The sequence below is a fragment of the Adiantum capillus-veneris genome, chromosome 15, assembly GCF_014529385.1.
Source record: "Adiantum capillus-veneris isolate H3 chromosome 15, ASM1452938v2, whole genome shotgun sequence".
In the NCBI taxonomy this organism is placed as follows: Eukaryota; Viridiplantae; Streptophyta; class Polypodiopsida; order Polypodiales; family Pteridaceae; genus Adiantum; species Adiantum capillus-veneris.
Genome location: NC_140945.1, coordinates 133397421 through 133410635, shown reverse-complemented (window position 1 = coordinate 133410635; position 13215 = coordinate 133397421). Strand labels below are relative to the sequence as shown.

General features: G+C 43.7%; 1 protein-coding gene across 1 annotated transcript; it reads left to right on the top strand.

Moving 5' to 3' along the window:
• The first annotated feature begins 10962 nt into the window (after window positions 1-10962).
• Window positions 10963-12202, top strand: LOC147441515 (peroxidase 22.3-like). Its single transcript, XM_086483443.1, has 2 exons — window positions 10963-11150; window positions 11263-12202. The coding sequence occupies exons 1-2, from the start codon at window positions 10963-10965 to the stop codon at window positions 12200-12202; spliced, it is 1128 nt and encodes a 375-aa protein (XP_086339569.1).
• Window positions 12203-13215: the final 1013 nt, after the last annotated feature.

Sequence of the window (13215 nt, the reverse complement as noted above, 5' to 3'; positions counted from 1 at the left end):
TGTAAATAGTTCTGAAAAGAAACTAAATACTTTCAGTTGCAATCATTTGCAAGCCTTGCTGAAACGTGTGAACCATAATAGAAGGTGAAACAATGATCACTTCTAGGTACAAAAAATGAAACTTTTTCATTAACAACTCATAGACTTTCTATATGTAAAACAACCATCTGTAATGTTGTTTAGTAGCACTTGTATCTTAACAAGTCATTCTAAGTATCCGACAATTTATGACCACTTGAAATTGCTCCTGATACTTCGTGCTAAAAATGGTATAGAAAACAGATTGGACCAGCACCTAGGGACTTTGTCATGACACATATTTGAAATCGTGGGCGCTAATGTCAGTCTCAACTAAGGATGTCTGAAAAAAGAACATCCCACAAGTACAAGATGTCCTTGTGTGTGGAGGTAACTGCAAACACTCTACGACGGGAGTGAGAGGGACCCTCATTAGCCTTGCTCTACACTGGCTAAACCGAACTCCTTGAGTCCCTAGACCATGTTGTATCCCATGTGACAACATGTGCCAAACCAAATCCGATAAGTGGGTGCATAACATCATAATGTACATTGGACACTATGGCCCAAAATACTTGTTCCGGCCTGCCCTTGGCATGGCCCTGGGGATTGAACTGAAAGTTCAGTTACCCGTATTCAAATGCACAGGAGCATGTCTCCCACCTCTGAAAAAACCAAGCAACATTGCACTGGAAACCCTGGGTGTTGCCTTGGCAATCCAAACCCGTTGGGTAGAATCTACGTAGTCAACCCCTTGGTAAGACCCTTTGTAGAAACTGCTCAACTAGCAAGTAACAGTAACCAACATAGTTAACCGTGTACAGAATGATGAGAATCAACCTAAAAATGTGAATTTTTCCGCTACCGCGTGGTAGATTGCAGAATTCTTTTGTTGAAAGTATAATGGGAATAGATCAAACTGTGATCCTCAATGCCTATGGGGTGATTTGGTAAGCACCCGTTGGGTCTCACCCCAAAAATTGTGGTACCATAGACACTAGTAGTGCTATAGAGAGATCAAGAGATCCACAGAAGTGAGATACCTAGCTCGTATGAACAGCCATGCTGTTTGCTGCCTCTAGACTTTGTGGTATAGATCAACTGATGTGAGTTTAAGGTTTTCAAAAACTCAACTTGCCCGTCTCACTAGATACATGTAGTGCAAAAATGACACCCTAAACATCCGTAATGACAACATGCTTTCTTGTCCATTACTGTCGAGGTGTTCGATGTGTATTCCACTAGGCAGATCTGTTTGATATGAAGAACAATCACCCAAGGAATGTCAATAGTTGGGTCGTCCCCGAGATCTGACAATGACTCTTAGCCATGTGCGTGGCTCATAGCCCTGATGGCAATTAGTGTTCAATCAACAGATTGATAAAGACTAATTTAGATGGCGTGTTTCTCTATATCTAACTGAGAGTTAGAGCACCTTGAATTCCAAACAAACATGTTGAAAAGCGTCGTAGAAAGTTTTCATTATTCTATGAGAGAAATAAGAAAGAGAGCATGCGGGGCTGAGGAACTTTCCTTAAGTTATTACCTTGTATATACTGTGGGCATGCTCCTGTGCATCTCATGCATAGTGTGCATCTTATCCTATAAGCATTCAACATTTTGGCTATATAACGCTCTCTTCGCGAGAGGTAACAGAAAACACAAGTCACATCTTGACCATCGATCTTGTAGCGGTCGTGAGAGAAGAGGATGACTTAAATAAGGCACTTTTCCTCTGAAATAATTCCTCTGCTTAGGTTCCTTTTAGTGTTGTTGTGTGTTTACAGCAACCAAAAACCATGCTAAACAATCCATCACTTATCGTGTCCTTGACAGAGTTGCGAGTGTGATAGCGGAAGCGTAATTCATGAGGCGGTAGAATTGAATACACCCAACTAGCATGCCTTGCATGCAGAATTGTAAGCCCTCGTCGAGTGTGATGGCCGCAAATGTGAGAGCCAAAAGTGCCTTGCTAGCTTTACGTAAAATTGTCAAAGCACTTTGCTTTGCACAACATACAATATTGTCCAAAATAAATGTGAAAACATGAAAACAAGCAACACTTAAAATTCTCTAACCTGGTCATCCCGTTGTAACCAGTTGTCTTGAAATTCTGAAGCAAAAACTCGCTGGAAGATGGTTCATAGCCATAGCTGCTGTGCGAGAGAGATTTGACGTGTATATCATATACACCCTCTTTGCATGTAATGAAAGAACACACTGACAAACTGACAAATTCGTCGAAGGTTGGATGCTCATAGCATAAGCCAGACGAGAATTTATCAATGCAAGATGCGAAATTGGAAGCCTTGCTTCCCTTAACAACTTATGGAGTTCCTGAGAGCTCATAGTCAAAGGATATTTATGCTCGTACTTGCATGGCTTGATTTTTTATCCTCTGGATTTGTAGATGGAGCCTTGCTCCCATGATGTCGGTCACAATGTTGTCATACGCGAGATAGGTAAAGTAAAAGTAACCCCGAGTTGCACATTGCCACTTGGCATGCAGACATTTCCAATTACGTTAGAAAACACGTTGGAGCACATTCACACGCCTTGCATGTACCAACATGTCACAGGCCTTGCTTGTACCTTTGGATCTAACATTGCCGCGGAACCATGTTCGAGCAAAAATTCCAACCCAAAAGTGAAATGTTTACCATAACTGCAAACCGTTAATGGTAGAAGTCATTGGGCCAAAGACTGTGCTCTTAGCTATTGAACATAGCATATCCCATGCATGAAAAACATTCCCGTGCCAAATATGATTGAGCGGCTCGATGATTGTAAAGCCCAATGTATGCTCTGGACTTAAAGAGATTTTCAAAATTCAACGAATTGAGAATTGAAAATGTGAAAATCGACTTGCTTACCAATGTTGACATGCCCTCTTCAAGCGGTGAAAACATGTCGTCTTTTTGCAGATGTCCTTGTTAGCAACATCTGACTTGCTGTATGATTATGCATGTACTTTTTCCTTGAGAAACATCTCTTGGAACAAACTCCCCTTCCACCATGATGCATGGCCTTGAAGCTTGCTTGTACTAATGAAAAAGTTTTGCAAAAGAAACTCAGAAGCAAGCTAGCTTTAAAGAAATCTGCGTATTGGGGACCGTTGTCATGACGTGCCACGTACATAGTGTGAAATAAAAACATTCACCTCACTTTTCACACTTCTAGATGCATGGAAAGAAAAGCAATAATGTACATATCGTGATATATGCTAAAGCAATAATGTACATATCGTGATATATGCCCTGGATGTGACTGATTTGCATGCTTTTTCACCTAATAAAATTCCTAATTTGGTTTGAAAACATAATAGTCCAAGTGTTTCATGGTGGCGCACTCATTTCCCCTACAAAGACTAATGCGGGCAAAAACCGCCAAAAATAGCAGCTAACAGGCGCCGTTGCAGAATTGCATGGAAAGTGAGCCAAAATGGTATATTGATGAAAAATGACATTTATCTATGTTTTTTATGATTTTTCGAGTGATACCATAAGTTTAGGGATTTTCCTGACTCCGTTTGGGATTTTTCGCATCAAAAATGACATTTTTGGGTAAAAAATGAGCTGAAAATGGACTAGTTTTGGTCCAGAGTGGCAAAATGGCCCAAAAATTGACACATCAGCTCATATTTCCACGGGGAAGAGAGAGAAGGGGGTTTTCTACATAAAAAACCTGCCATTCATTACTACTGTGTAATGGTTTCCATGGTTGCTTAATCTATGTGTATGGCAGTCCCGCCTCTTCGCAATCTTGTATCTGAGCTTCTGAGGGAGTGAGTTAGGGTTTCCCCTTATGAAATGGTGTGTGGGCTTCACTTTAGAAGCTCATAAATCTTTGCAAAATCATAAATTTGTCATCGTGAAGGTGGAAGCTTGAGCACTCCTTTCAACTGTTTGATGCTACGACTATGTAATTGGGGGTGAGGCTACATGATACCATGAAAGAGGTTTGGGTTTTGACTGAGAATTATGCTTGTATGAGCATTGAGGTTTCATGGATGAAACTTTAGTGTTTTCAAATGTTTTTTTAAAGTCAAATTGAATGTGATTTGGTGATCCTCTTATCATAATCTCAACTACGAAAACAAGCAATTTCTAAGCATGATAGGAAAGAGGGTTTGTGACTTTGCTGTCACAAATGCTCTTAGATTCTTTGTCACCCTTAGAAAGAGGGTTGGTGATTATCCACAAAGGCTTTTTCACAAAGTGTTTGTGACTCTCATAACGAACTCTGACAGCCAGAGGTTTTGCACCTTCCCAGCTAGACCGCACACTTCCTGACACGGTGCCGGCCCACCGAGGATATTGTTCTATTTATCGAAATTCGAGAGAGAATTACCTCGTCTATGTGCGATTGTATCGAGTAGGATATCATATTGAAAGTAAAAAAGGATCGGCAATGATTTCATAGACAAGCCATACCTGTGTTGGCCCATATCCATTGCCGATGATCATTGAATCATGTTGATGTCCCTTTGCATGCTGAATTTTCCAAGGAGTGCCAACGATTTTTGTTGTCGATCAAATTTTACAGCCTTTGCATGCATGATGGCATGTTGTAGCTTCCCCGTGCGGCTGTCCTACCGTAGATCGTCGTTTTGGTATGGCCATGCAACTTCACCCGGAAATTTATAACCACATGGTAGTGTGACGAGACCCTTGGGTGGCCCACGGGCGCCCAATAGTGTGAGAAACAAAAAATAAATAAAATCAAAGCTTCTGGATATGGTAGTGTGCCGCTGTCTGTGCAAGAAAACTTCTTGAGAGGACGCACGGTGCGATGTTTTTTGGGTTGAGCTGCTGTGATGAATTCCACTGCTTGGCCTAGGGCAAATCTGGCACGCTCAACACCGCTTGGTTTCGTGCACGTCGAAGCTGTCCGCCTCCCTCATGCAAGGGTTGTTGCACACATTGCCCGGCTTCGAACCCTTGGTCACGTGCTTGATCATGCAACTTGAGCCCGCCATGGAAGAGGCTACTCCCGCAGGGCTCCTCGTGCAGACCTCCGGCCCTATTCTCTTCCTCTTTCCAAGGGACCCTGCCCACGCCATGGCAACCTAGCTCGAAATAGATAGATAGATAGATAGATAGATAGAGAGAGAGAGAGAGAGAGAGAGAGAGAGAGAGAGAGAGAGAGAGAGAGAGAGCAAGCATACCATGCAAGGTTCCCCCTTTCTCCATAGCCTGTCCCTACCCTAAGCTCTGATACCAGTGAAAGGGCAAAGGGTAGACTCGCATGTGCTTCTCCTCCCAACCTCCCTACTTATAGCCCTTGGCCCTTACAAGTAGGTCCCCTTAATGCATGTCTTGTTGAGCTTATATGTAAAGCTACTCAATATATGGCTTCTCTATAAATGGAACCCAGGTCCCCTCTATATCTACATCATCTCATGTGTGTATTCTACACACTTTGGGGTTCTATTTCTGTTCTCTCTCTCTCTCTCTCTCTCTCTCTCTCTCTCTCTCTCTCTCTCTCTCTCTCTCTCTCTCTCTCAACATGGTATCATAGTAGGGCGTTTTTGTTTTCTATTTTTCTCCTTTGCAAAAACTATCCGCACGAGGCAGGGCAATCGATGTGGTCTACAACTTTGCAGAATTTGACTGCATACATGCCTGAAAAGCAACTTTTCTTTTTGGTTTTTATTTTTTTCCTGATTGAAAATGATTTTGCAGAAATAGCTGGCCGGAAGCATTGGAATCGATGTGGTGTACAACTTTGCAGAATAAAATTTTTTCAAATTCTGCACCGGTTTTCAGTTATCGTTGGCGGACTGCATACATGTCTGAAAAGCAACTTTCATTCCCCCCCCCCCCCCCCCCCCCTCCTAATTGAGAACGATTTTGCAAAAACAGCTCGCGAAGGCACTGAAATTGATGTGGTCTATAACTTTGCAAAAGAACGTTTTTTCAAATTCTACATTGATTTTGAGTTGTCATTTGCGGATTGCGTACATGCCTGAAAAACAACTTTCATTTTATTTTTATTTTTTTCTCCTAATTGAAAACAATTTTGCAGAAACTATTGCTTGAGCCATCGAAATTGATGTGGTGTACAACTTTGCAGAAGAAACTTTCTCTAAATTTTACACCGATTTTGGGTTATCGTTCTCGGACTGCGAATATGTTTGAAAAGAAAATTTTACTTTTTGCTTATGATTTTTCTCATAATTTAAAACTTCTCAATTATATTTTATCTTCATCAATCATATATTTGTTATAGACGTAACTTTGCTGCAAAAGCCAGTTACATATCGTTCCGATTCAATCAAGCCGTTGATGATCATCCAAATTCTATCGAGCTACTATTGGTACGTAATCTTTTGTTATATGATATACTCGTTCATTGATTCTCGTATAATTATTCTTCTAAACATATAGTTTATGTCGTTTTATTGGATTGCTGTATGTGTTGGGATATTGGGATTGGGAGTGAGAGTGAGTGAAATGTGATTGAGAGTGAGATAGCTCGGGGGTGGTCGAGACGTTATGATAGGAGGTAGATTCTCAGCTTGTTCTATCTATTCTGCGTATTTTCTCAATTTTTTAATTTTCAACCCGTGTTCTGTCACAAAGACTAGTGACATCCACTATGTTGTGCATTCGCCTTGTGCTTGGGATACACAAGGAAATTCCCATTGATGGTAAGATAGGATAATTTCTCTCAATGTGGTGGACATGCATGCCTGTACACATGAGAGAGAGAGAGAGAGAGTAATATAAAATAGAAGTGAGAAAGTTTCACAAAAAACTATGTGTGTGTGTGTGTGTCTTGAGAGAGAGAGAGAGAGAGAGAGAGAGAGTTTTAAACCATATTCTTAGACTTTGCGAGAGGCCTTACCCGATTTTTCTTTTCACGCAAATGGCAGAAGGCAGCATCCAAACTATGCTCTCAAGCATTTGTCACTCCAACATTACAATTTGGGTGGGGGAAAAAGTGACTATGAGGTGGATCCACACGTTGGGAGGCCATTGGTTGCTATGGCGATTTGGAGTGGGATAGATTGAGTCATGAGCAATGTGAACCTAGCCTTATCTCAACTCATTGCTCACGCAAAATAGGATAAGCTAATTAGCAGCGGTTCAACTTCAACTTGAGTTGCAATTACAGCGCCACGTGCAGACATGTCATCACAGCAACCAAATGGTGGGCTACTTAGAAATAAGTCCCGAAAGCCTTTTAAGTTGGATGGTTGACCTGTCACTAGTTTTCGATCGCGACAACGTCGGAGAAATGTTCAACAGGAGGTGCACTGGTACTGGCAGAAGACGTTCTCGACGAGAGAGAGAGAGAGAGAGAGAGAGAGAGAGAGAGAGAGAGAGAGAGAGAGAGAGAGAGAGAGAGAGAGAGAGAGAGAGAGAGAGAGAGAGAGAGAGAGAGAACCTATGTGCTGCACGTAGCCATGAGAAGCACGTAAGTAATTATGCATGAGCAACGTTGAGCATGCATGCATATTGCAGAGATCAGCTGTGCAAAGACTCGTTCTTGAGGGCCAGCTCGATCTCCTCGACCACTATATATATCGACTTTGGACACGGGGAGTCCAGCCAACTATAAGCTGAGCAGCTAGCTAATTTCTGTACAGTACTTTAGATCAAATCGCACTCTAGGTACTCCCTAAATATCAGAGAGCTGCACTTGCTGATCAGCTCTACAAAGTTAATATATTGCCATTCTACCCATTGCTTCGGCTGATTTGCATCTGCTCCTGGTAGATATAATTTGCCATGGCTGGACGTCCTGTGAATACTCTAGTCATTAGGCTCCTGCTTGTTAGCTTGACCATCGGCATATTGGGAAGCGTCGACGCCGGCTGCAGCTTACAAGGCAGCAGCGGCCCGCTGCAGTATAGCTTCTACAAGAGCAGCTGCCCCAGCGCTGAGTCTATCGTGCGACAGGGCTCGTGATAATTTTCGAGCACTACTCCACGCTGGCAGGAGTATGCCCGTTGCCACCTCAGCCGTAGAGCCACGCTGGCCGTCGCGAGGGAAGTCCCAGCCGGCGCCGCTGTGTACCGCAGTCGAAAGCCTTCCATGTACACTGGAAACCTCGAAAAGCTGTACCGCACGAAAATCCGATGCAGACGCAGGGGATAAAAGCCTGCACGGCTTGCCTGCACTGGAAAGCGGCTCTGCAGCTTGCCGCTCTAAACGCCTGCACGACTACCCGCCGCCCGCCTGCATTGGGACTGCACTGGGACTTTCCGCCCTTCGTTTTCCGCCCTCAGGCCCCCCTTTACAGCCCTTGCGTCTGCGCTATTTATTTAGAGAGAGAGAGAGAGAGAGAGAGAGAGTCAGTCCATACAAAAATGCAGAGAGAGAGAGAGAGAGAGAAAGAGAGAGAGAGAGAGAAGAGAAAAAGTCGAAGATTGGTCAACAAGTGCTCTAATGTTTAGGCGCCTCGGTGCAATCATGAACATGCGTGTTGAAGGTGGAGCTTCAGAGGCTATTGCACTAGATAACATAAGAGACAGTGTTATAGATTTCTTAAGGGATTTTGCACATGAGAATGCCTTCATTGAATATTTTCGTACTTATTGGGTGGGAAAAGTTGGTAAGTTTGATTTCTAACTTAAGCACTTGATATCTACCAAACAATACGATTGTTCTCTAGTACTTATGTGAAATCATTTTCTATGCTTGTGTAGAGATGTGGGCTAGAAGTGTGAGGATGCTTCCTGCATGCTAATCAAGACACAAATGGAGCCATAGAATCGTATCATGCCACATTGAAGTCTTGATTTCTATGTGGAAAAAAATATATATGGGGCCGTAGAATTGATTGGCTCTTACATAAACTAATAACCTCTTGTTTGCCTTATTTTTGGTACATAGATGAGGCGAAGAAAGGTGGATTTGTTAGAAACAAAGCGATACAGAAATTGATTGAGCATTCAATTGAAAGGGCTCAAACTATTCCCGATGGCGATGTGGCCTTTTTTCAAGAGGGTTCTAGAGTTATGGCAAAAATCAAGAGCCAATCTTCTTGTGGTGGGGTGCATTACCTTGTGTATAATGCTAATTGTGATTGGGGATGTTGTAATGGCCTATGGGCAATGAAGGGTAATATGTGCAAGCACCAAGTTAAAGTTATGTTACTCAAGGGTTTTAATTTGAGCACTATTGTGGGCAAGTGCCTTAACTTGTATCACGATGGACGTGACAATATTATTACTTCTACTAGCAACTCGCCCATAATGGCTCATAGGGGTGAGGAGATAGATTTATGTCAAATTGGTATGAAAGAGCAAACCATAAAAAAACCAAATGCGGCCCAATGCTATGCACATGCTCTTGATATGGTGAAAGAAAATCCGGGTTTAGAAGCACATTTTGATGTTTTGATGCAAATACTCTTGCTCCATTTGCAAGAGGTGCAAGCAAGGGGATTGGATAGAGTTTTACATCCCGCCAAAGAGTTTGAACCAATACAAGATGGATTTGGTAACTCTATACAACAAGCGAAGCCATTCATTGAACGTCATGTGAGAAAAAGGACCTCAACAACAACGAGTCACAACACGGCTATGCCATTGAATTTCCACGACCAATTGCGAAAAAAAAGCGGTCAATGCAATCTACATTAGACTCCCATGCTTTGGAAGATGGGCATATGCATTGCTGATGATTGTAGCGTTGGATGTTTATGGACATTTTGAGTTTTGGGTAGCCAATCTTCATCAATTGTGATCTTTCATCGCCAAAATTTCATTTGCACGAATAGCTTTGATTTATTTGATTTGAGTATAAATGTAATGGGCACCTCATTTTGTGAATAATTTGTGGAGTGTAGTGCGGAAAGTGGGAAAAAGGGGGATAAAGTGTAGAAGTAGGGATGTTTGTGTGTATGTAAAAATTAAAGTGGGTAAAGATGGAGAAATAGTGTGTGTGTGTGTGTGCACGCATGCGCACACGCGTGTACCCCCAAACTGTAAAGGGGGTAAAGATATAGAGATAATATGTGAGTGTGTGGTTCTGTGTGTGTGTTAGGCTATTAAAACAATTTACATAGTTGGGCGATTTGATTGCCACCAAATTTCTCTCTCTCTCTCTCTCTCTCTCTCTCTCTCACACACACACACACACACACACACACACGGTATTTGAACGGCTTAATTTTGCAAATACTCGGGTTGGGTTTTAGTGTAAAGATGCCGACAAATGCTTCATTGGGTGTAGGGTATTTTTTAATGGCAATTTTTCAAGATGAAGGGGAGCCCCAGTGCTAGAAAAAAACCGGGGTCCAATGTATTTTAAGGCTGAAATCGTTAAATCCCGGTTAGATTTTGAGCTCGCCTTGAAGAAAACTTTGGTAATTTTCACAAGTTTTAGTGTAATTACTAGCAAAAGCTTCAAAGTTTGACCCTAAAACCGGGAGTCGGCACCATTCAATTTACGAGTTGCAGTTCTACCCTCTCAAAACTACTTTTAGTGTAATTACCGACGAAAGGTTCAAATTTTGACGTAAAAACCGGGAGAATTTCACGTTTGTCCTTTTTTTTTTTGTTAGGAAAAATGCATTTATTTTTGGGGAGCCCCTTGGAGTCTCTCTCTCTCTCTCTAAATAAAGGTGGACTTAGTCCAAATACCAAGTTTTGCAACATTTGAACTCCAACATCTTTAGGAAGTCCAAATACCAAGTTTTGCACATTGAGAGGTCTCCAATGGGGGCTTACTCTCTCTCTCTCTCTCTCTCTCTCTCTCTCTCTCTAAATAAAGGGCTTAGTCTCTCTCTCTCTCTCTCTCTCTCTCTCTCTAAATAAAGGTGGACTTAGTCCAAATACCAAGTTTTGCAACATTTGAACTCCAACATCTTTAGGAAGTCCAAATACCAAGTTTTGCACACTGAGAGGTCTCAAATGGGGGCTTAGTCTCTCTCTCTCTCTCTCTCTCTCTCTCTCTCTCTAAATAAAGACAGCGCTAAAGGCGCCGCAATATGAAAACGAGGGCGAGGCTGCAGGTTCCGACTCCCGAGATGATGGGTATGTTGCATTTTAGTGCAGGGCAGGCTGGGGTACAGCACAGGCTTTCCGAGGTTTCCAGTGTGCAGGGAGCCTGGCTGCGGTACACAGCGTCGCCGGCAAGGGCTTTCCTCGCAACGGCCAGCGTGGCTCTACGACTGAGGTGGCAACGGGCATACTCGTGCTAGCGTGGAGTAGTGCTCGAAAATTATCACGAGCCCATGGCCGGCACTTACACTTTGGAATATTAGCAGAGTAAACATATGAGGATTCAGATTATACATAAGCGGAAGCAGATGCAAGCAGAAAAATTTGAAGCGAGCAACAGATTCAACTAAAACTTACCACCGCCACGGAGTCGCGCGCGGCCATGGCCAGGATGTCGGCGCAGGAGACGACTCCCGGGCACTCCTTCTCCAACGCGGCCTTGATGTCGTCTATCACCTCGAAGCCCCGCACGGAGTTGTTGTTGGGGCGGGCCTCCTGTTCGCCTTCCAACACGCCCGGGATGCTCTTGAGCAGCAACGACCCATCGCACCCCTGCACAAAGCAATCGTGGAAATGCAATCGCAGCAGCGAGCCGGCCATGCGGGCCTCCTAGGAGACTGCGTTGCCCACCGTGATAATGATCTCACTCTGTCTGCATTTCAGAGGGGCGACCCATCCAATCGTGTTCTGCTCGGCCGGCGTGACAGCCTCACCGCCAGCCGCTCCCTCGCCAACCAGAACCTGCCCAGATTCAACTTCAACGTCAGCGACTTCGTCGCCAACGTCGGCCTCTCCCCCAAGGACATGGTGGTGCTCTTTGGCGGCCACACCATCGGCAAAGCCAATTGCAACACCTTCGCTGCACGGCTGACCCCCAACACTGACGACCCCACCGCCCTCGAGTCCACCTACCGCGAGTCGCTTGTGCCGCAGTGCCCTGCCGGTGCCAATGCTGCCTTTGTGGACGTCGACGTCGCCTCCCCCACGCTCTTTGACAATGGCTACTACTCCAACCTCCTCAGCAACCGCGGACTCCTCTACTCCGACGAGGTGCTCTACTCCACCGCCGGCAGCACACGTGACCAGGTGGCCCGCTACGCTAAGAGCCAGGCCGCCTTCTTCACCGACTTCACCACAACCATGATCAAAATGGGCAATATCGCCCCCCTCACCGGCTCCACACAAGGAGAGGTACGCACCCAATGCGGCTTCGTCAACAGCAGCTAGCCAGTTCTTACAAGCTAGACTTTCTCCCTACAACGTTTCCTAACAGGTATGATCACTCATTGAGACGATCGACAGAAGTTAAAAGTATACATAAAATTTCTAAATATCGAAAAAGGAAAATGATTCGTTTAGCCCCTTGAAAAAAAAATATTCACAACATTTTAGTACCCACATAACATTTTGGTACCCACATTCAAGTTATTTTGGTACTCACTCACTCGACGCCTGTCGAGTTATACAATACCCAGTGTATTTATATCAACAACAACTTGCTAGAATTGTTCCCTACAACGTCGGCCCAATGTTATGAATACTCATTGAGCGGATTAAGGAAGTCAAAGTATACATGAATTTCCTAAATATCAAGAAAGGAGATTCATTCTTTCAGCCCCTTGAATTTGGTGAATACATAATATTCACTAATTTAAACCTACGCACTAGAGTGTATAGGTGTGCGAGAAAATTGGTGTGTGTGCAGAGAGGGATAACGAGGTGGTATGTGTGTGGTTCAGAATTAGGAGGAAATTAAGTTGATTGGGACCTTCTTTGGAACGCAATAAGCTATGCTTTTGTGTGTGACTCTATTCAATGAATTTTTGTTACTTAGTGTTTTCTTGGAGAGGATATGGGTGTTGTGATTCCACCTAATCTATGGAGATGTGTGTGTGTTGTCAGGCGCGTCCCTATTGATGGTGATCGGGTACTTACCACCAGCCATTAGCTAGCTGATTGCTGACCTCTATTGAAGTTCTAGTTTGCATGTTGTGGGTACCTATCTACTAGGCATGTTCAGCCTTGGGAGGCTAAGCATGCAGTGTGGGTCGAGATCTCTTGTGAGGACATGCCTTAGCTAAGTGGCCCGTCTTCCTACAAATGAAGCATTGGTTCAGGAGACTTGAATACTCCAAGCACACTAGCAGCCTTGGATGCAATTGAAGCTTCCATGCAGGGGGTCTCAAAAATTGTCCCGATCTTGGAAACAATCCCAGAAAGAAGCAGCAAGTAACTCCGTC